Raw genomic sequence first — 24,187 nt, forward strand, 5'->3', positions numbered from 1 at the left:
ATGAGGTCTTAATTTGAACACTCTCTTTTTTTAAGCCTAAAAATCTTTTCTGTTTTTCATGAATTTACGGTTTATAGGCATTCCATATCTATTCAATTTTCTCCACCTACTGTCAAACCAGTTCGTACGTTCAACATGAACTTGAATGCTCAAGTTTCGAAGTAGCAAATAGATTTTGTTGTATGTATCAGAAAAACAAAACCTCATTTTTGAAGGGAGTGATCAGTTGTGCTTCAATCTTCAATGTCTTGAAATCGAAATTGGAGATGTCTGGGTGGAGAGGTTATTGAATGAGTCCTGGCGCCCTCATCGCTGAACGCCTATCGTTGGAATTATTATTTTTATTGTTCAATTATAAAATGTAAATTTCATTCACAAGAAGAAAAGCAAAAAGTATTACCGATAAAAAGTATTTTTGTTTTTTATTTTGGTATACAAAAAATTCGAAGGATGTAATGTACGAGTAGAACTACGCCTATAACAAACTATATTTTTAATTAAATTTTGTTGATTTATCTAAGAGAATCATGTGCAAAGTAAATTTTGATGCCGTCTAAAAAAAAGTGTCCAAGTGTTAAACATATTTAACAGTTGGGATTTTTTCCCAGCAATCTAAAAACTATTCCATGAACTGAAAAGTTTTTCGGCACAACTGTAGTTAACATTATTTGCATATAAATTCCTCAGGATACATCCAACTAACCGCAAATATATACGTCACACAAGTGAAGCAGCACAACAAAGGAACAGCAACAGCAGAGAAATCACACAAGAAGATCACGTTGAAGATGAAGTAGCAAATATGTAGAATAGAAGTTCACAGGGAACCGGAATGTCGGGATAAGAAGACCGACGAAAATGCTAGATTTTTTTCTTTTATATTTTTCTTCCTCCTTCTATAAAATATCTTTTAATGGAGAATAATTGCAATATTGGGGCCGCCAGACAGGCAGATATGCAAGCACTAGCAAAATGGGTGAAAGAGGCGAAATTGTAGAGCTGGAACTGGCAGACACTAATGCGCACTCACTATCCGTGAATAAAAAAAAAAAAAAAATGAAAAAAAAAATTGGAACAGACTGTCGGTGTCGACGAAATTGTTGTCTGCCTATATGCATTTCATAGCATCGCCGCCGCCACTGTCGTCGTCGTCATCACCCTCCTCAATTACCCGTCAGAGTTTAGGGGAGGTCGACCAAATTCAATCGAGGACAAAATAATAAGATTCTTGTACGAAAAAGCATGTCACTTACAGAAACTTGGATACAGAGAATGTTTACAGGGACAACAAAAAATCAGGCGAGTTTTTTTTTTTTCCGAATATGGATAAGGTGAGTGACATGTAATTGGGTTTTTAAATTTATTTTTGTGTCCATGTGGGGTGTTTGTCTTTTTAGGTGGCATTTCGATGATGACGAAACGGAGAGTGGCTTTGATGGGCATTCTGCAATGTTCATCTGAAGTTTCGGTAACTTTTTACAATTTCATTCAGTTTTCAAAATACCAAATCTTGTCTACTTAGAAATGTAAGATAATAATTTCTCTGGTTTGGTCGAATGTGCTACACAATGCGCACAGGAAATAGGATCTGGTGCCGTTAAGTAGTTAAAAGGAGTTAGAACTTAGAAATACTCTTCAACGCGGTTGTGCGCAGTATTGGCAAATTTAAAAACGCCAGAATTTATTTGGACATAGAAATGGAACAATTCAAAACTGGGAAGCCGCTGAAAAAAAAGAAGAACACATTTAAGGCATGAAAATGGACACAGGCTTTCCTGGAGTAAATTGAACACTTTATAAGGTTGCCTGATTTTTTAGGGTTTTTTTTCATGTCGATGAGTAAAAAATGTGATAAAAGGCTGAAGCTTGATGGGCCCCTGAGACAGTAAAGGCGAAAAGTGACTTTAAATTAAAAAAAATATATGAATATCAAAGATCAACGCCAGTAGTTAAAATAACGCTTGATTTTTTTGAAAATCTAGCAAACTATTCTATTGCCTGTGTAGATCTTATCAGTGATGAAAGTCTTAATGAGCTGCAAGTGTAGGAAAAGCTTACTTACTTTATAAGTTATGAAAACCTTTCATTTTTCCTGAATCTCAAGATGTCAGTTTTGTCGATTGAGTTCTTAAAAGAACGGTATTTATTGACAAAAAATATAGGCTACAGAAGAGTTGTTGTTAACATAGAAAGTTCAATCTAAGAATGGTAATATTGGAAACAATATCTTTCTTTGAACATGAAGTGTTAAAATACACTAATAGTGCAAATTCTTTAATATGGTGTGGTAACTTTTGTTCAACGGATTTATGAGTAACGACTAACAACGATCTTTACTCGCCCGTCATACTCGTATTAATATTTTCACCACAATTTGGTGATTGCTTATTTTATAATCCTAGTTGAATTGAATGCAGTATTTGCTTTAAAATTTGTATACCAGTTAAGGAAAACTAGTTGACATTTGTATTTGGAGTATGTGCAAGGCTATTTACAGGGTGCCTAGTTTCGCCGACTGTATTATTATACAGTCCTTTTTTTGAAGTTTCTCGTAAACAATTTAACCATCTCATAAAAATCATCATGTTTTTTTTTATACTCGACATTGTTTAGAAATAAAAACTTATCGATTCATTGTATTATATTATTAACCTAGAACAACCTAACAAAAGAAGATAAATTTACTGAAAAATATATACCAAACGTTTAACATTTGAAACAACAACATTTTTCGTTCGACATTTACTCATTCTCTTTTAGCTTCAAAAAAGGTGCTAATTGTACTGTCCCAAAGTTTTTTAACGCAATTTAACTTTCAATTCTTAACTTATCAAAAATGGCAATCACTGTGTGTAAAGTAATTCATATTTTTTTAAAGAGCACAATGAAAAAAAAAAATAATGTCTACAGTCACGACAACATAACCTTGAATTTATCAGTCACGGTAAGAGTATTTTTTTTTTTTACAAACTTCCTGGACCTTGTTAGTGTAATCAAAATAAAAGCCAAACGAAAGGAGGCGAAGCAAGGATTTTTTCTACTGCACGACACTCAAAAGATGGCGCTCATAAAGGATACCAGACTCCATCACCCCTTTCCAAACAGTTATCTTTTATCATACACATGTAACATTCATCCATGAGCATAACAGACAACTACGAGTACGTCCCTTCACCTTAAAATTATTTGTTGGCAGCTTATAGAACAAATTCTGGGTGTGTACTGATTTTGGTTTGAGTATTTTCTGCAAACAAAAATGTATCTCTGTGTGTTTGTGAAAATAGTCGCCTTTCCTTGTAAGTTTCGTTCCATCAAGCTACCCTCAAGTTTATGTCGATCCGAAAGTTTATTTTTCTGCTTTTAAACTAAAAAAAAAAATAAACAACTTTTGTTGTGTTTCTCTAGAAATCATTCATCTAATTTTACTTTGCTTAAAAAAAATGCATCTGGCTCCCCTGGACTTTGCCAATTCAAACTACCCTTTTTTTGCAGCGAAAGGTATTAGGTACAGGATAAAGAAAAAAATTTAAAGGACGAATAATAAATTTTCAACTCTCCGCCGTCATTACAGACTGTCACACTTATCATTTAGGTACCACAGCCGGTTGAAGTCATTTTAGGGAATAAGGCTGTATTAACATCAACATTTTTTAGAATAAGCCCAGAATTAATGTTTTTATTTAATTAAACATTAGTGTTTAATTTATCCGAAATTGTTATTGGCTCATATGCAAAAAGAATGAGCTTAAGCTCTATCCCATTTTCAGTACATTTTCTTGAGATCTTTCTTAAGAAAATGAGATGATCTCAAGAATATTTGGTGGTAACATACACAAGTTGTTGTTGTTCATTCAAAACATTCAGTATTAAATTTTGAGTCAGATTTTTTTAAATGTTAAGTAGGATGAAAATGGCTTTATTCGAAATACATTTATGTTATTTATATAACTAAATCCGACCATGTCTAAAGCTCTCTCTCTTTCAGAACAAAGAGCATCAGCATTAGTAGCTAGGAGAGAGATTTTTGTGGGGAAGATAATGAGTTAGAGAAACACGAGAATCAGCCAATTACTTCTTTTTTTTTTGTTATTCAAAAAGGTTTTCAAATTGTTTCTAAGAAATGTTTTATTCTAATTGCTGGTCTTAATTTGTAGAACTAGATAATTTATCAATAAATTGATAGTATATATTTAATGCAAATTTAAGTTATTCACCAATAGCTTTTTTTTTATAATAAACGTGCACTAAAGGGAGTTAAATACATTTAATATGTTAAACACAGTGCGAACTTTAGGAAAATAGGGAGGGATTCAAAAGGAGAAACCGATGCACATTAGTTTTAAAGCTCTGGACATTGAAATGGCAGGGAAAAACAGAGGCGGGTAATATATTCCACATTCGTGCGGTGCGGCTAAAGAAAGAATCTCTGTATTTGACGGTACGTCCGAAGTTGGGCTCAAAGGTAAACTGATGAGCATTCCAAGAAGCGCGAGTATTAGGGTTAAATTGTTTCATGGGAGGAATGCAACTAGCTATTTCATCTGAACATTGTTTATAAAAAATAGCGATAAAACAAAGAGAGACATGACACATTACGTCGGTGGTCTAGGGACGCAATTGTCTCAGTTATCGATCTATCATCTATCATTTTGAAAGCACGTTTTTGTATTCTGTCCAAGAAACTCAAATACGTTATCGTAGCACCTGCCCAGATGTGACAATTGTATTCGAGTTTTGGTCGAATGTAAGCTTTATAGATTACAGCTAGATCAGAAGATGAGAAGAATTTCTTGCATCTTCGGAGAAAACCTCCACATTTCGCAGCGTTTTTGGCGACATCGAATATGTGTTCATTCGACAGAAGGTGGTTTGTTACACTCACATACCGAGAATGAAAAGTTTATCAGTTTCCTCGATGCCAGTGCCACTCATTGATAGTGCCATGGGGGGAAGGTTCCGTTTTTGAATTGCATTGTGTTTTTGAAGCATTAAATTCTACACGATTTCTTATTCCCCATTGAACAATGCTGTCAAGATCAGAATTTAATGAGCTTATCATATTTTGTGGTTGAAGTTCTACATCCGAAAGACTTGGGTGTGAATCGTCAAACGAATATGAAAAACTGAGGATACTATCATCAGCGAAACAATTTAATGGATTAGAAGTTTCAGAGAGCAGATCATTAATGAAAATGAGGAAGAGAGTCGGAGTCAAAACAGAGCCCTGGGGCACACCAGCGTTTATTTTGTGGGTTTCAGACTTAAAAGCATCCAATACGACTTCCATTGAACGGCCCGAAAGGTAATTTCTAATCCAATGAAGAAGAGAATCATCGATACCAAATGCATGCATTTTCGATAAGAGAGCTTGATGTCAAACTCTATCAAATGCCTTTCGAAATATCAAGCGCAATAATCTTACTTTCTCCAAAACGATGTAAAGATTTGTTCCACTGTTCGGTGAGATATACCATCAGATCACGAAAGCTACGAAAGCCGTACTGACGGTCATTAAGAAGCTTCCGTTCTTCGAGATATTTCCTAAGCTGGAAATTAATCAGCGTTTCCATGACCTTGGAAAGAAGGGACGTAAGTGCAATCGGTCGATAGTTGGAGGGTGAGGAGGATTCGAGGTTTTTTATGATATGACCTTTCTAAAGCTAGAGTTAAATTATTGCATATTATTGCAGTAAAATGTTTGTTTTAACATCTAAAATCAAATATAAGATCAGTTTTTAAACTTTTAAAATGCATTTATCCGCAAAATATGATTTTGTACTAATATTTTTTTGACCAGACTCCATATATATTTTTAACTTGCAATCTTTTATTGTTTAATCTTTTTATTTCTTGAAATTATTAAATTTATAAAAAAATATTTTAAAATACCACTTACCTCATTTATGTGTTTATATGTTTTTATCAAATCCACACTGAGCTTTCGTAAGGGTGCTGTAGCTGGATCTCGAAAATGTGTTGGTATTCGAGCTTGCATCGCTCGAACTTCCGATGATGATGTCGGACTCGATCGCTATTAAATTTAAATTAATTTTTTTACCATAAAACAAGAATTGTTTTTTCTTACGTGATGCATAACATCTCGATGTGTGGCGGGTAGATCTTCTTCAACAACAAATCGTCCATAAAGAGGTGCGTGTCGCTGGCGCCCCGATTCAGCACCAGCTGCACCCGACACATATGCCGCCGACACTAAAATTAAACAATAATTAATTAATTAGATACAACAAATTTTAGATACAAATTATGTTAATATACAGAAATATATGTAAGGAGCGAAAAGTTAAAGATGTCGATTCTTGCCGAAGAGCAAAGACCGTCAGGGTCCTATTGTATGGGATTGTGGTGTAAGAATCCCTCTGCTTACATTTACTGGAGTCTATTGCACTGCAAAGTTGGTGGATCTCATCTCCTACGAAGATTTGAACCTTTACAAATCGACTTTCATAAAACAAACTATGGTATTGATGAGTCTCTTAGTCGCATGAGCAAACTTTTTAACTTTAACCATTCATCCTTAGACTTTTATTTGACGAAAATTGGTTTAAAAACAGTGTTTCGAACCAGTGCTCCACAATCGTGAATTTAAATCAATGTTTTAAATAAATTATATTTGTTGGATTTTTTGTACTTATAATTTTATATGTATTTATAATTTTTAATTTATAATTTTTAAATTTGTTCGTAATATTTTGTTTTATATTGTGCATGTGGGAGGTTGTATTTTTTGTTTACTAACCACTTACATGTACTTATGATGAGCCTCTGATCGTAGATAATAGCTTGTTCTAAGCTTACTACATCAAAGAACCAGAAGTGAAAAAAAAGGAAAACAAATTTGGCTGGACGCGAAAAAGGGACTTGCTAAAAGCCATACATGATTTTAACTTTTTTTTAGTTTTGAGTTAAGAAAAATGTTTTTTAGTAAGTTAGATAAACTTACGTTACAATTAAAATAAACGAAGGGGGTATAGCGTTGTATTACTAGTTTTCGTTGTGTTCGAAAGCAGAAATTTTGATCATCATAAAGCCTGAACTACATCAAAACACAAAGTCAAAAAAGTAAACACGATGTTTTTTCTTCTTCCCCCTAGTTGCTTGTTTGTATATCTCTCTTTCATTTTAAAAAAGTATTCGATTCAAAAAGCTTGAACAAGACCAAGCTTTCAATTTTCAACGTCTTTTTTCTCTGGGTATATGAAGCTGTACCCAGCACCTCTTCGCAGGAATGACACTGTAACCTCATCGTTATCAACATTTAAGATGCAGCCGACGTAAAATGTTATTTTTTTCTTCACTGTCTTGGCTTCCGGCTGTGACTTATTTTTGAGGGGCCGGGCTGATCCGTGGACATTTCTTCAGTGGCATCATCGGGTGCATATACATTGAAGTCCGCCATAGTGACACTAGCACCTGGTTCAGTGTTAACTTTTTTCTTTCTTGGCTTCCTGGTTTAGGTATCCGGGGTCCGAAGGCTCTTCATATAGTCCAATACTGAATCGCAAAGGTTCATCATGTTGCTGGAAGTATTATCTGTTCTTGATACAGTTTTGTCGAGGTTACTTAAAACTTGTTGCCTATCGCATGGATAAATTCCATTTCCATTTTCCCTTGCCTTGTCGTTCTCATGTAAGCTGTCCCAGACTTTTTTTCAGAAGCCTAGGAAACACATCTTTCGGCACTGTTTTGTTTTTCCAGTTTGCCATCTTATACGCTGTTAAGGTTTTCCTTCATAATATTTTAAGAGGTCGAAAGAAGGCTACGTCTAGTGGTTGAGCTGCCAAATGTTGATATGTATGATCTGATAACATTTTAATTATATTGCCAAATATCAGTTTTGTCAATATATACCAATATATAAAAACAAAGTCTAGTGCAAAAATTAAGAGGGTGACTTTGGCCACCCGGCCAAAGTCACCCTACCATATGGCATTTTTTATAAAAAAATTAAAATTAATTTTTATGAAATAGTTACAAGGGTAGAATGAAAGTAATTCAACTTGCAAAACAATACACATAACGGAGTTAAAGTCATTTTGCAATCCTATTTCTGCAACATGTTCAAACCATCCAACATTTTCAGGTAATTTTTTTTTTAGCATTTTTAAGAAAACTAAATTTTAGTATAAATGAATATCTAATTTTAATTAAATAAAGCTAGTATGATCATCACTTTTTAATTCATCAAATTATACGAATTTAAAAGGAAACTTGGAAAAAATCAGACAAGTCCTTCATATATTAACAATTTTTTAAAAAAGTGTCCATGTCAAAGTCACCCGCCAGGCCAAAATCACCCGGTTCTACGGTAGCTCTTCGATCACATAGTTCCTGTCATTTTGCGAAAAAAAGCTCTTTTGACAAACAATTGAAATTTCAAATACAGTCGATTCAATATAAGTCGTAATTCCTTTAGGTAAAATTTTCCTCTAACTCAATTTTTTTACCGTTTTTAATGAAACCGCCTGCAGCAAAAAGATTTAATAGATTCCTCTTAGTCGAATTTCCCTCTAACTCGAACCAATTTTCGACTGTAATTTGTTTATTTGTACAACTTTTTTTTATTTGAAATTTCAAAACTTCAAAAACAAAAGAGCTTTTTTAGTTAATTTTTTTCCAATAGATGTCAGGTAAATATACATGTGATTTTTATATTTTGAGCTTTGTTTACTTTTTTGTACTTTTTTGACTTTGTGTTTTGATGTAGTTCAGGCTTAACACTTATGGAAATTAAGAAAATTGATTATCAGCATTTGAAAAAAAAAATTAGCTTTTTTGTCGGCTACCTAGATAATTGGCCTTTTTGAGATGTAGTTACTCCACCATGAACAAATCTTTAATTAATCAAAATAGGCACTCATAGGTACATTCTTTGCAACAAAAAAAAAAAGACGTAATTTTCTTTATTAATATCTTTTTTATTTCTCCCAAACGTTCTTGGATTTGTTTTCTTTTTTTTTAAGTTAAATTGATTTCTATTGTTGAAAACTGAAGGAAAATACACAATATGTATTCATGCTAAGGTTATTATTTTGCATCCCCCTTAACTAGTAAATACTGCAATGCACTCAAAAAACCTCTCCTTCTATTATAGTTGAAAGTTTATTTCTGCTTTAATTCTTTTTTTTTTTTTTTTTTTGTACTTCTGATTTCAATTTTCCTAGATTAAGATGCCAAACGGAAGTGGATAGTAATGAAAACTGAAGACAGACAAAAGTGAGATGAGAAAACAAGGATAATAGAATGCGAGACACAAGTACAAATGCCATCATTATAACAGAACTTGCAGCAGAGTCGAGACAAGGCGAGTTCAATACAAAACGAGTTTTCGTGTACCTTTCGACGGCAAAGTTCCTTAAGAAAATAGGTACTACTTCGAGATGTTTTGCACACACACAAAAGGGTGATTCAACTTTTTCAAGGAATGCCAAAACAAGTAGAGGTTGGGAAAAAGATATTAAAATAAAGTTTTTTTTTTGTATATAGTATGTAAAGGAGGATAATATACGTTGTATATTTTCATAGGCCCACAATTAAAAAGGAAATTGGTTGTCTCACAAAATAGTGACAATGAAAATAAAATATAGAATTCTTAAATTATTAAAAATTTTAAATTTTCTTTCAAGAAGAAATAATGAAAAAATAAATTTTCTAAAAATCCATTAAATTGAATGCTTCGTATGTACATATGAAATTTTTATTTTGAACTGAAAGTATGCCTGATAAGTGATAAAAAAACAGTGCATCGCACTGTTGAAAATTAGAGTGATAAAATGCAACAAAAGCTGAAGTCCGACAAAAATGAAAAAATTTCTTACGTTGTTTCAATTTTATTTTGAAGAAGTTTCATGTTAATTTTTTCAACAATTAATCAACGTTGAACATTAGGTTACATGTGCAACTCTTCATAATTTACGAACTTACTATAACATTTTAAAATAAATAACACTAATATGGACTTCTTGCAATTGGAAGTCTAGTAAAAACCGCTTAAGAGATACGGAAAAATGTCAAATTCCCTCTTTCACTTTAGCGGGTTTTTTTTATTAAGTTAAGATTTAATACTACAAACAATTTAAATGTAAATACACTTTTGTGACATAATCAGAAATTCAACATTTTTTAATTTGTTCGATTAAATTTTTTTTTACATAAAAGAGTTTTTTTCCAATGAAAAATATTAAAATTAACTGAAAAATGTTTCAGTTACCTATGCGGTTTTGGCGAATTTCGGCAAATGTCTTTCAGATAAGCTGGTTTGTAAGCTCGTTTAATGAGCTTGATGGAGCGAATAAAACTATTTTTTGTCGCTTCCTTATGATTTTACAATTTTTTTTTATATTTCATAGTATCACAAAAATGAGAAAAATAATTTTCTGAGGTGTATGAATTTTTACCTAACAAAAATGTTTAGGGTCTTTGACTTGGAAGTTACTCAAAATCTTTAAATCCCAGAACAAAAAAAAAATCTAATCATATCGTGTCAACTGAAATGTAAACTTGACTTGACCTTTTCAAAAATGCTAACATATTAACTTCTAACGTTTGAAAGAGCTTGCAAAAGATGAAATTAAAATTAAGTAAAAAAAAAAACACGAAAATAACTTAGAATCCCTGAACATGGATTCGACCGCCTGGAAATATTTTTTAATTGGCAGCTTGTTGGTCACCTTGTTGATTTATTTTTGTTTTGGCAACAAAGGGATCACTTCAAAGTAAAACAAAAGCATCCTAGATTCCTTGTGTTGTAGATACACAAATATATTATAGATTCAGTTGCTAATTTTAAATTTAACTTTGATGTCATTTTTTTAACGTACAGAATTTTCACAAACATGGACCAAAAAATTAATAAGAAAATATGTGAAAATGTATGCCTCATATACCTAATTAACTACAGTCAAAAATCTAAATACAAATTGTTTTCTATTATTTTAAATTGATTTTAAAGCTCTATTGATTCTCAAAATATTTAGGGCCAATTTATTCACTCTCCATTATTTTTAAAGGCTCCATTAAAAATTATAAAACTGTCAAATCGCATACAAATTTTAAAATTTCCCTTTTTTAATGGCGACTTTAAATTTAATGGAGTGTGAATAAATTGGACCTTAGAGCTAAACTACAAATTAATAACTGGTCACTAGTTCGTTCCATATATTCTATAACAATAAGTACAAATATTAAAATGTTTGCAACAAGAAGATGTTTTACAGCGCTTTAATTATTTCTTAACAATCGAAAATATACTTATTGAGATTTAATTTTTCTGTTTTGAATTTTAATTTTGTTTACATTTTTTAACAAAAAAAAATCTGTGTTCCAATACTGCGACGTATTTGAAAGTTTGTTTTGCATACAAATTTTGTTTTATTCTTGTTACTGTTGAAGAAGAAAAGAATAACAAATTCTCAACATGCTTGATAGTTCAAAGACCTCATAAACATCAGAAAAAATGAACGGGAGCACAAAATAAAGATATTAAAAATCCAAAAATTATTTCATGTCAATGTATGGAGGTAACACATGTTTTCATTTCACAGGGTTGGCGTTATAAGATACATATATTTGTAACATACTTTTAAAATAAAAATTATTCAAATTCATAAAGCCCAGGCATATTAGTAAATGACAGACGGTTTCAAACCAAGGCCATAATTTATTTAGAATATATAAAATTGTTAAAACATTTACATTTTGAAAATAAAATTATTATTATTATTATTATTAGTAAATGAAATCTCATTTTTTGGTAGGCAAAATTTTTTTCATGGAATGTGTTCGGGTGTATGTAATTATAGTAAAAAATGGGATGATAGGATGTCGGGAGTAGGTGGCCGCCATCTTGGAAAAGAAGTTGGTGTTTTACTCATTTAAATAAAAATGACCAACAACAGACTTATTTGCAATAACATTATCTAAAAAATTATATAAGTCTGTGAGTTAATTCAATTCAATTTTATAGTTGGTCAAAGTCCGGGTTTGTCTTAAAAGATGGAACACCATTAGGGCCCGAACTGAAACAGTTTTGAAGATCATACATTTTTTGAGTTATTGAATTTTCTTGAAGCCAAAATTGATTGAACTAAGGTAGGAAAAACTCAGGTTTGAAGAAAATGAATATGAGGGTTCTTTTGAGCTGCTTAATCTTGGCTCTTGACACTCTTGTCAACACGATCAATTTAAGAATTTCATTTTGAAAACTAAGGCAAATATCATAAAAATGAATTTCAGTTGGCCAAAGACAAAATCAAATAACAAAACTAAATTTTAATCTCAAGATCCCAATTTTTCACAATATTAGACAATATTTTATCTAGGAAATAAATTAAATAGATAACATTTAGATGATAAATACCTGTTTTCCTGTTGAAAATTTTTGATATAATTATAATATACTTTTGTCGTTGTTTTGTCCATTGAATGACTGTTTGACAATGCTAAGCAATACATTTTAGTAATTATCTCCTAAACAAAGTAACGAAAGTAGGCCTTTGCAAAAATCACCAACGACTCTGAAGATGAAGAAGTTATCCCATCAAATTATATTCAACATCACATTTTTCACACTAGCCCACAAAACAACAGCTGACTAAGAATTCATCTTCATTTACAATTGGAATAACGAAAATTCAATTTCAATTTTTTCTTTGAAAAGCGAAAGGAACAAAACAGAATTTTCATTTATATTTGCAACACAAATAAGTCATGCTTTAAAAAAGTAACCACACGGAAATGAGAATGACAAATATTAAAGCAAAACCAACAACAAAAAAAAAAGACAATCTGCCCTAGTTTTTGAATTTAAGACAAAAAGCGAATGCGGGACCAACTTTGTGCCAACAAAAATCCGTCACCACATTTAGTTATTGTCTTTTCTTTATTGTTTAAAATTAACTTTTAAAAAGATAAACATACAAGTGGTGCACCCAAGAACAAACCATTTCCTGGATCATTGTGTGCATGGCGTTTTCGTCACACCGAACAATCACCTGTTTATCCTGTTCTCTATTTCTATTCCTAAAATTAAATATTTTAAATGATGAAAATAAGAAGAAAAAAGAAACAGACAATTGTACATGGGTAACATTGCATTTTGGCTTAAAACTAACCAAAAACTATCCACTGTATAACATTTGGGGAAAATATTAGTCTGTTGCCAACATATTCTGAAATTGTTTTATATCGTGTATTGCATAATTCTTGATGGTGATGGCAAATTCAGATAGTTTTACAGAAATAAATATCATTGGGTCGTATTTTTAGTTAAAAATACTTGCAATAGGTATACTGAAAACGATTTTAGTTGTCAGGATCAAAGTAGTTGGTATAGGGTGGAGTGACTGTTGGCTTCTTTTTTTGGTATCCCACTATTGCCGCAACGTTTATGTAATCTAAATAAGAAGCACGATTAACTTTGATGTGCATTATTTTAGAAGAATGATACATTTAATGATGCACCCAAGTGAACCACAAATTATTTGCAAGATCTTAAAACATGAGGAAGTAAATTGGAAAAAAATATAATTTGAGTAATTTGGTTAGAAAATTTCTATGAATGAAGCAATTCTTAGGTATAGAAACTATCTAAGAGATAAAAGAAATAAATCACAAATGTAAAAAATGAGTTTTAGTTGCTGGCAGAAATTGTCTATGAATGAAAATTAAGGTTCGTAAAACAGATCAATGATCCAAAGTTTTACCAGTGACTTAAATCGTCTTTCAATATTTTTATTTGGAAGAATTATCAATTCCAGATTCTGTAAAAAGAAAATATGTATCTATTGGTGCTATTGAACTAAAAAAAACTGTAGGTAAAAATATGTACATAGATAAACTCAAAAGTTCCATTTTATTAAGATTTGTTACTTAAAACTTGTTAAACCCATAGCTCTGTATTTTTAAAACATTTTATATAAAAGACAGTACCCCGTGGCGCGGTGTAAAGCGTGACGGACTATGCCTTGGCCGGCTTACATAGTTTTAGGTGTTTAGTTTTAAGTAGGGACAGTCGGGGTGGCACAAAAAAAAAACTATAAAAAATACAAAAAAAAAGAAATAAAAAAATACAAAAAATACAAAAAAGAAAAAAAAAATACAAAAAATAAATAAAAAAAAAAAAAAAAATTGCTTGCTGTGGCTGTTCTAGTTTTTAAGTAGTTTTAAGTAGTTTAAGTAGTTTTAATTAGTTTTTAAGTAGTTTAAGTAGTTTTAATTAGTTTTTAAGTTTTAAAATAAACAAAAAAATTATCAAAATCCAAGTTTTTTTAGAAATTATTTCTTGGAAAAAATAAAACCTTGAAATACTATTTGAATTAAATTAGTTTTAAGGCCGAAAGGCATTAGTATTAAGAAAAATGAAAAATAACTTAGAGTGCCCGTATAGGGCCAGTAAGTTAGTTGTAAGTAATTGATAAGTAGGCTAGTTTTTATGAATTTTTGTCTAGCTTTAAGATAGTTTTAAGATGATGAAAAATAAAAATGAATTTAAAATTGAAAAAAAAAAAAAAATTGAGCGTGACGGACTATGACGCCAGAGGACTGGGTTCGATTCCCAGCTTCCACCACCTAAAAATAAAAAGGTATTTTTTCAGGGATATTGCTTCTCACGAGGAATTGACAAGGCCTTCAAGAGCGTCATTGTCATTTTTATCAGAAGAGTTGGATTTAGGCATTGCTTTCAGACTTTTTGTAATTATGGAACTTTAGAAATTAAATTTTTGTCAATTATCAATACCCATATTTTTTCTGATACCTATATTTCTAATCTAAATATTCTATCTTACAAAATTTCGATAAAAAAAATTGGCTGCTAAATAGAAAAATTTATTGAAAAATAATTAATTATCGTTGAAATGCTAACTTATGTTTCTGTGAGAGAACGTTCGCTAGTTTTATTAGATAATATTCTTTATTTTACTCATTAATTTACTCCACATAAAAAACAAATATTTTCTTCCACAATTTTCCACTTAAAAAAAATAATAATATTGTTAATCCAGTCAAATAAGGGTTTAACCTCGGAATGAATGTTAGTAGACATTTTTTTTGCTCAATATCTTCCTTTTGCCATTCTATAACATATCTCAAAAGTCTAGAAAAATCTCATGTCCGCTTGTCGCGATTTCAAGGTCAAATCGCGAAATGGAGATTTTCAAAATTAGCAAAAATAGGCTATGGTATTATATACACATATGATACATGATTTGAAGGTATTTTTTAATGCAAATTCCAAAAAATCTAAAATCAAGACAATCTGACGTCTCTGGAAAAAGTTATACCTGTTTTTCATCTGTCAACTCATATTATTATAACAGTTGCAAACTTACTGCCGAAAAACCCTTAAAAGTTATGGTAGATGAACCAAATTTTGCATGAAGATTTTAAAATCCATCATTATTAAAAATCAAAACAATCCATTACAAAAAATATATATACCTACGAAATAATGGTATTTTCTTATGGAGGGGCAAATTTTAGGATATGCACTAAAGAAGATTCTTGTTCATCTTAGGAATAAGTGCTAATAGGCTAATTTTTTCATTTTAATCTTTGTTTGGATATTCTTTAACTACCCTCAAAAATCTAAAAAAATCTCATGTCCGCAAGTCCTACTTTTCTTGGTTTGAAGATAAGTTGCAGATTTAAAAAAATTGAAAAACTACACTTCAGATATTTGTGTCAGATCAACATGAATAAGGTGCATTACTTTTCAAGGATGGTCAGGTTGACTTGTTTGTGAGTTTTATTGGAATAAGTGTTAAAGAATACCTTTATATCATGTCACTTATGTTGGTATACATATAAAAATTTAAACTTTTCTTATTAATTTTTTAAAATCTGCACCTTATTTTCAAACCAAGAAAATTAGGACTTGTGGACATGAGATGTTTTTAGATTTTTGAGGGTAGTTAAAGAATATCCAAACAGAGATTAAAATGAAAAAATTAGCCTATTAGCACTTATTCCTAAGATGAACAAGAATCTTCTTTAGTGCATATCCTAAAATTTGCCCCTCCATCAAACAATGCCATTATTTCGTAGGTATATATATTTTTTGTAATGGATTGTTTTGATTTTTAATAATGATGGATTCTAAAATTTTCATGCAAAATTTGGTTCATCTACCATAACTTTTAAGGGTTTTTCGGCAGTAAGTTTGCAACTGTTATAATAATATGAGTTGACAGATGAAAAACAGGTATAACTTTTTCCAGAGACGTCAGATTGTCTTGATTTTAGATTTTTTGGAATTTGCATTAAAAAATACCTTCAAATCATGTATCATATGTGTATATAATACCATAGCCTATTTTTGCTAATTTTGAAAATCTCCATTTCGCGATTTGACCTTGAAATAGCGACAAGCGGACATGAGATTTTTCTAGACTTTTGAGATATGTTATAGAATGGCAAAAGGAAGATATTGAGCAAAAAAAATTTCTACTAACATTCATTCCGAGATTTACCCCTTTTTTCTCCTTATTTGACTGTATTATGTGGCAATAAGACAGAGTAGCTTAAGTCAAAAAAAAAAAAAAAAAAATGAAAACCAGTCAACTCTTATCTGCATTTACTCATTACAGATAAGTTTTAATTTAAAACCAAAATTACAGAAATTAAGCTATGATTCACGCTTAAATGTAGACAAAAATTTCAGTTCAATTAAAATTAAAAACCTTAGAAAAATAACATTGAAAATTAAATTTTCAAAAATTCCTTAAGTTGACATAAGCTACTCTGTCTTATTGCCACATATTGTGAGTTTGTCAGAAAGCAGTACTTGATTGTCCTAACAAGTCCTTACTTTTGCATATATTTTGGCAAGGAATTTCGATCACATCAATTGTACGAGGTGTATTTGATTTACTTTAAGACGAACATACCTTTTCCAAATCCATTTGAAAGCTTCCCATTGGTCATTTCCCATTCATTTTTTGAAGCTGAAATTGATTGCAGGTAGCAAAGAGCAGCTGTGGACATTTTCATTTTAACAGAACAGAAAATTTTTAACAAAACTCAACTTGAACACTTGTTGATCGACTATCACTGCCAGTTAAAACAAGTGAAATTTCAAACACATTTGATCTAGTTTTTTTTGTGTTGTTTGTTAAATTTTTTGCTTCCTGCTCCACTGAAGAAAACAAAAAAAAAAAACACAAAATCAACTGTAATACCGTTCCAATGCAGAGACCCACGACGGACTGCAGAGTTCGAAACTCGACCGATGCATACAAAACGAATGTAAAATAAATACAATAAAAAAAACATAAAAGTTATTTGACAAAAACAAAATTCGAACAACCAAAACAAAAATAAATACTTGCTGCGTTAAAAGATCAGAATAAGAAAATACTTTATGTCCCATTGCTGTAATGCGCATGCATTTAAGGTTTAACATAAAGATGTATTAAGAATATTTTTAGAAACGAACATTTTCTTCCGTTTGGAATTTCGTTTTTCTTCTGTTGGCTTTTTGACGTAAGCAGTATTTTTTCGTTTTGTTTTTCGTTTTGTTTTTCGTTTTGTTTTTTGTTTTTTTTTTTTTTTTTTTGAAAGTGCAGAGTGTGTCGTACTTTCTGTTCCTGCATTGCAATTTTCGAAGCCAAACAAAGACATGTCTGACGATTTTAAGAAAAGAACCAAACAATGACGACTGTGGCTCAAGAAACGTTTTTGTTCTTAAAAGGGGAAACGTGTCGTTCTCAGACGAAATAGTTTTCGTTAATCATCATTTCGGGTAATTTTCGATCAGTAAATGTCTATTAATGTAAATTAAAACTTAACCGATGTGCTTTTTTGTTTTGAATAATATCGCAAAGCTTTCTTTTCATCGAAAAAATGGTCCTAAGTTAAGGTGTTTTTTTTTTGTTTCCCTGATGCAAAATCCAAAAAACTCCAAAAAGGTTCTGGACTTTTAAATAGATAATTTTTAATATGTTATGTCATTTTTTAGTACAAATTTTTTTCATTACCGTTATAATATGCCAGAAAACGTCATTTCGGCTGTTTTCGAGGTTATGTTTTTATGTGGGGTAATTTATTTTGAATAAATTTGTAACGGTGCATATAAGAACTAGTTTTATTGTTCCAAAATCTTTCCGATATCTCTTTTACTGCACGAGATATTTAAAATTTAAGTAGGTCTTTGACTCAGAAACAGCACTGGCCAACCAAATTAAACTTTTTTTGCCACAAGAAACAAAATATACTTTTCTATAGTTTTTTGGTTGCTGAAATCGAATCCGGATTCAGAAAAATTCTATTAGCCTTCGTTCTTGAAATATTACCGTTATAAAATGCAAAAAAAATGTTGTTTTTTATAACGGTTATATTTCAAGCTTGAATTTATAATTTTTGTATATACTCAGTTTTGTTTGATTTTTCTGCTGAAAACAAAACTAAAAGCTTAAAAATGTTTAATGGTTAGTTAAAAATTTTAGAGGATCTTTGAACTACAAGACCCAATATTTTATTGATATGCACAGCTGGGGTCGCACGTACTTGCTCTTATGGTAAAAGTAACTCTAATGTTAAAGCTTTTTACTGAACATTATCAGGGAAAATTTGATATTTTTTAAGAATTTCATTAGTACTTACCTATACAAAATAAAATCTGTTTTTATTATTAATTAAACACCGGTTTAAATTATCTTTTACACAAAACCAAGTATGCCATTTGATTTCTTGCATAAAAAGGAATTTTTAGAAAAAAATTTTGAAAATCGTTAGAGCCGTTTTAAAAAATTCATTTTTTATAGGTATCTACATATAAAAGAAAAAGAAACATTTTTCAAAAGTTGGTATGCAATTTTTAAGAAAATATTATTTGGTACATGAAAACGAAATTTCGATAATATTCATCAATCCGTTTTCAAAAAATTATATTATAATCTTTTAAAAATCCAAAAATGTGTTTTTTTTTTTTTTTTGAAAAATTAAAAAAAAAATCATTCATAAATAAAATAAAACCCGTTCTTTGATATGTACCGTTAATAACGGTACAAGAAATATTTTTTTTTATTTCCAAAGGAAGCTTTTATGTGTTACACTACACACAAAAATTTTAATCAAAATCGTCAGAGCCGTTTTTGGAAAAAATTAACTTTTCTATTTCCGTTATATGATAGGTACCGTTAATTTTGGTCCTAAAAAATAAATTTTAATTGGTCCTCTAGGGAATCACCCAAAACAGTTAACTACCAAATTTGAAGAAAATCGTTCCATTAGTTTAGGCTGCAGCTCCAGGTACTTATAGACGGACAGACGGGCAGACAGAATAGCCGGACCCACTTTTTTGGCATTGTCCATTCCGAATCCTAAACTAAACTAAACTATAGATATACGAGCAAATTATAATTTAAGATTAACGTTATAGCTCTGGAGTATTCGCATTCCTAAGATTTGTATGTCAACAGTTTAAACATAAATCCGCTATTGATCCATTGGACTATTTTTATTTTCTCTGAATAGTATACACAATAATTAAAATACAATGACGAAAATTAACAGCAGACAAAATAGTGGCAAAATAATATGTACGAGTACCTACATTTATGTTTGTATTTACATTAGTTTCCAGAACAACTAATGAACGAAAATAGATCAATTAGATTACATTGAGAAAAAGTTTTTACAAATCTATTTTAAGGGATATGTACGTATTCGGTGAAAGTGCACAGGCATTAATAAACACAACACAATTAGAATCTTTTTCTTAATTTGGTGAAATTTTAACACTTTAAATAGCTCAGGCATATGATTTGTTTTCGTTTATATATTTTGTAAGAAGAGGACTATGAATAAAAAATATATAAATACATTTATGTATGTTACATCAAATAGAAATACCTACAATATGTTCGGTTTCAATAGTTTTGTAAATATTTGGGGCTTTTTGATTTATGTACATTATGTATGTATGAAATATGAAGATACTTTATGGTTTTGGTTTTCAAAAATTTAAACTCAAGTTAGCAATTGAAAATGATATGTCAATGACAAAGAACCTCAACAATGTAGCGATTTTAATAGTAAGATCCCAAATTATTTCAAATCTTAAACGATCTCGAAATTGTCAGCTTACAGTTCAGGGATTTTCGAGATTAAAGGAAGGTTTATTTGAGGCTATTTTATCTTCACTTAAATACCATTATAGATATTTTTTTAAATTTTGTGTTTGAAATTTTATTTTTTTTTAAACTATTCGTTCGATGTTCTTTGTTTACAAATTAAACAGTTATTAATTGAAGTATTAGCTGTCATAAAACGTATCACATTATATTGTGGGCAGAGCAGTTGCTTATTTTAATATCTCCCTTACAGAAAGAACCCCTTCCTTATATGTACAATATTCTTCTTTTCTCGAGTCTACCCACACAACCCACCCTTACGGTTTGTCAAATTTTATGTTGATCAACATGAAAAGAAAAATATAAACATATGTATATGTTTTCTTAAATGACGGCAACCTTGTGAAGTGTTCAATTTTCTTTAAGGCATGTGTCAATTTTCATGAAGTAACATTAGCTGTTCATATTAAAGGAACTGTTTTCTAACCAGAATCAACAAACATTTTGAAAATAGGTGGTTTAAGTCGAGAGAAAAAAAAATTTATGTAAAAGTTAAAAATTTCCCATACAAATTTGTATGGGGAAAGTATGAACCTAGAGCATGGGTTAATGACCTCCAAAAATTTTTTTTTTGCTAAATTCCCCTTATGTAGGTCCTAAACTTTCGATCTGGGGGGTGTCTCCCCCGAAAACATCACTTTGGGAAATTACGGACACCCTAGTACACATATTGCAGTTTGAAGGCAATAATTGTCGGAATAACCCCAAATGTCAAGATAACTTGCTTAGGTGCAGTATAATATAAAATTATTTACATATAATACAACAAAAGTGTATATACATACAATACATGTATTTATTCAAATGCACTTATGACAGCGTTTTGTAAATAAACAGTCAACTTCAAATAACAAGTAGTGTCACAGTTATTTCTCTATAAATAGAAGATTTCCATTCAAGTTTGTATTAGTCATCTCTCAAAACTGCTGGAAATAAATGAATGAATTGCGTATTCACAAATGCAACTCAGTGGTTGGTTATAGCGTCAGAACAACAATCAACCAGAGAGTCATGAACCAGGCACATGTGAATAATAACTGATAAGGATCATACAAAAAATATGCGATGCGCAAAAGAAAGACTAATATTGTATACTACGTTTTCATTTAGGACAAATGAGATAATTTTGTTGAAAATTTACAAATTTAAATATATTGACAGTTTACGTAAAATAAGTTGGTATTTTTTTTTTCACGTTAAGACCAATCAAATTTAACACCAATCGTGTTGAATTGTTGCTTACAAGGGAGAGGGCAACTTTTTAAAATATAAACATAACAATCAATATCATGCTTTAGCTTGATGAACTTGTCAATGTAAATATTTGGAATAGCAAGTTTTGTTTTATTTTTGGAATTTTTAATTTTCTCATAAATTTTGCAATGGAATTTTTGTATTTAATGATACCTAGAACAAATTGACTTATTTGGATGAACTTTTTTTTGTTCGCTTCAGGCCCGACAACCACCTATGTTAAAACATATAATTACACCACCAAAATCTGTATTTAGGGTAAAAACGTTTTTTCGACCTTCAAGCATTGCAAAAACTCAGCCTCGTCAGTTTCGAAAATGTTACCTACCTATTTTGTAAAGAAGACATTTATAAATTTTCAACGATGTATAAAACATGTGGTTTTGTTAAAACCCTAGAATTTTAAAATAAATATTTTGTCCAATTGAAAAATTTCTGGAAAAATAGCATTTTTGAAATTTAATTCATTTTATAAAAACCAAACGCTTTATACATGGACATTTTTTTCTCTGAAATATGTTAAAAAAAAGCAAATCGATAGAAAATTGAAGACATCACAAAATGGGGCAAAACGACCCTATAAAGCTTGCAACACTTTAATAAAACAAACGAGGCTCAAAACCTCATTTGTTTTTAACAATACAGAAACAGAAACATCTGTAAAGAAACGTGGTCGTCCGGAAGCCCGGAAGAAGCTAAAAACTCAATACTTGAGAGAAACAGTTTCAATGATCGAATGAAAGTCACAGCTACTTGCGCTAAAGTAAGTCTTCTACCTTTGATTGACATTGCTTTAAAAAGATTAATATCATTGCAGGAGAGTGTTTTAGAAATAATGGAAGATTAAGCACTCCGGAATTGATCTTTGCTTTCAAAATGCGGTTTCGATGAAAGCTGTCCACATGATGGGTACCGACCAAGTCAGTGGAAGTTCAACACACATTCAATTTTACAATGATTGATCAAAAGATTTGTAATGTATTTGTAATGCTACTTATGCAGTGGAACCTCCAAGGAATTTAATAAAATTGGTGCAATTATTTCAAAGCCAATAAACACCGGATACTTAACTTTTGTAATGTCCATTTCTCATGGTTGGATAAGGATGTTTGAAAGTCTTTTACATGTAGCCCACAAACGACCTGTTAAAAAATAGCAAGTCCGCGAAAAAGAAAAATCAATCGTGGCATAAAATAAGGCGCGAATTCTGAATAAAATTTTGGCATAAAATAAGGCGCGAATTCTGAATAAAATTTTGGTTGATTGTTGATAAGCCAAAACCTTAATTCGGCAACAGTAATGATGGATACACTGCTAGGCGGATTTTCAAAAACCCTAAAATTTCTATTGTAATAGAAAAAATAGAAATAGAACTACATAATTAAAAAAATTCACACAATTATGATTGTAGTCGCCAGTGGATATGAAATTGATGTTGATAAGTTCCGAAAAACTGCGCACGAAACAATAAGATCAACAAATTTCCATTAATATTTTATTCATGACCCAGAAATAATACAATCTGCATTGTTGTCAATTGGGCAGCTTTCTGGTGAAGCGCAAGAGGCTCGAAATGAAGATTTTAAAAGTGTTTGAATCACTGCTCAAAAAAATCTGATTGCGATAAAACAAATGAGTTCAATTATTTTCTGCTTAGCTCTGACCCCATCATTACTGCCAAGCAAAAGCAACACACAAAAAAAATGGAGTCTTAAAGATACCCCAGAAACACTGGAGCTATTGAAATCTCCATTCCTGAAGAAAAAGTTATTTGCCCTTAACAGTCGTGGTTCGACTAATAAGTCATTTTTGATGAATAAACATAGAATGGCCATTATGCACACCGTTATGTTTTCAAACGTATGAGTGTATCCAAAATGAGGATATTTAGAGCCTTGTTAAGTTTATAAACATGAATATGTAGGTACCCAAAAGCAACACAACTTAGCGACAAGTACAGATGAACATTGGATATGGAACTTTAAGTAGCAAAACAGCAGTTAAGCAGCGTAGCGTTTAAAAAAACATTAAAGGCCAGTTTGTTCGCAACCGATCATATTTGAATCAACGTTTACCTTGGAAATATTCTTGATTAAAAGATGATCGAGTGTGAACAAACTGGCCCTAACAATGCCAAGAGATTTTTTTTTTGTTTTTTGTAGAGCACTTTATCAACAACAGAAATATTATACCGATCCCGATTTTTGTACTAGTAGCTTTAGGCGTATTTTGGTAAATGTTTTTCCAATTTAAATCAAGTTAGAACTACATTGTTTTCCAAAATTAGTTTGAAATTTAATTTTTGGGGTACTTAACAGGAACTTAATTAGCACTAAAATAAAATTCATTTTGGTCGGCTGACTTGACGGCCATCTCTGTTTTTGTCGCCTACGCCTTTGAGCTTCATGCAATTTTAAATCGATTTAATAACGTCAAAAACTGATTATCGGGTTTTTTGAAAATCCGAAAACAAAATAAAACTATATCTCACAGAGAATACATTAGAATTTTTGTTTGGTTATGCATTAAAAAAGTGATACGACAACAACTAGGCATAGCCGTAGCTAGGATTTCATTTCGGGGGGGGGGGGGGGGGTTAGCTCAGACCAAACAAAATTTTTTTTTAGAAATCACAATACTTTGTATCAACTATATGTAACTGCAGTCGATTCTAAATCCCGCTAAATCAAATAGTCATTTGAACTGTGTAGAAGCGAAAAATTTGCCAATATCCTTTTTAAGTGTTTTTTAGGAGAGGAATTCGTAGTTAAAAGTTTAAAAAA

At 30.9% G+C, this 24,187-nt stretch overlaps 1 protein-coding gene across 4 annotated transcripts in view; it reads right to left on the bottom strand.

The window, feature by feature from the left end:
• The window catches only part of LOC129911700 (serine/threonine-protein kinase minibrain), a 122,990-nt gene that overhangs the window by 35,338 nt on the left and 63,465 nt on the right, over window positions 1-24,187 (bottom strand). For 3 of the 4 annotated variants that reach the window (XM_055989572.1, XM_055989573.1, XM_055989574.1), the window contains exons 3-4: window positions 6,086-6,210; window positions 5,897-6,031 (exon numbers count right to left, since the gene is read on the bottom strand). In XM_055989572.1, the coding sequence (XP_055845547.1) occupies window positions 5,897-6,031; window positions 6,086-6,210 (260 nt within the window). Of the gene's footprint in view, window positions 1-5,896; window positions 6,032-6,085; window positions 6,211-16,904; window positions 17,270-24,187 lie in introns of those variants that run through there. The other variant, XM_055989571.1, reaches the window with a different exon arrangement.

Source organism: Episyrphus balteatus, chromosome 2 (assembly GCF_945859705.1).
Source record: "Episyrphus balteatus chromosome 2, idEpiBalt1.1, whole genome shotgun sequence".
In the NCBI taxonomy this organism is placed as follows: domain Eukaryota; kingdom Metazoa; phylum Arthropoda; class Insecta; order Diptera; family Syrphidae; genus Episyrphus; species Episyrphus balteatus.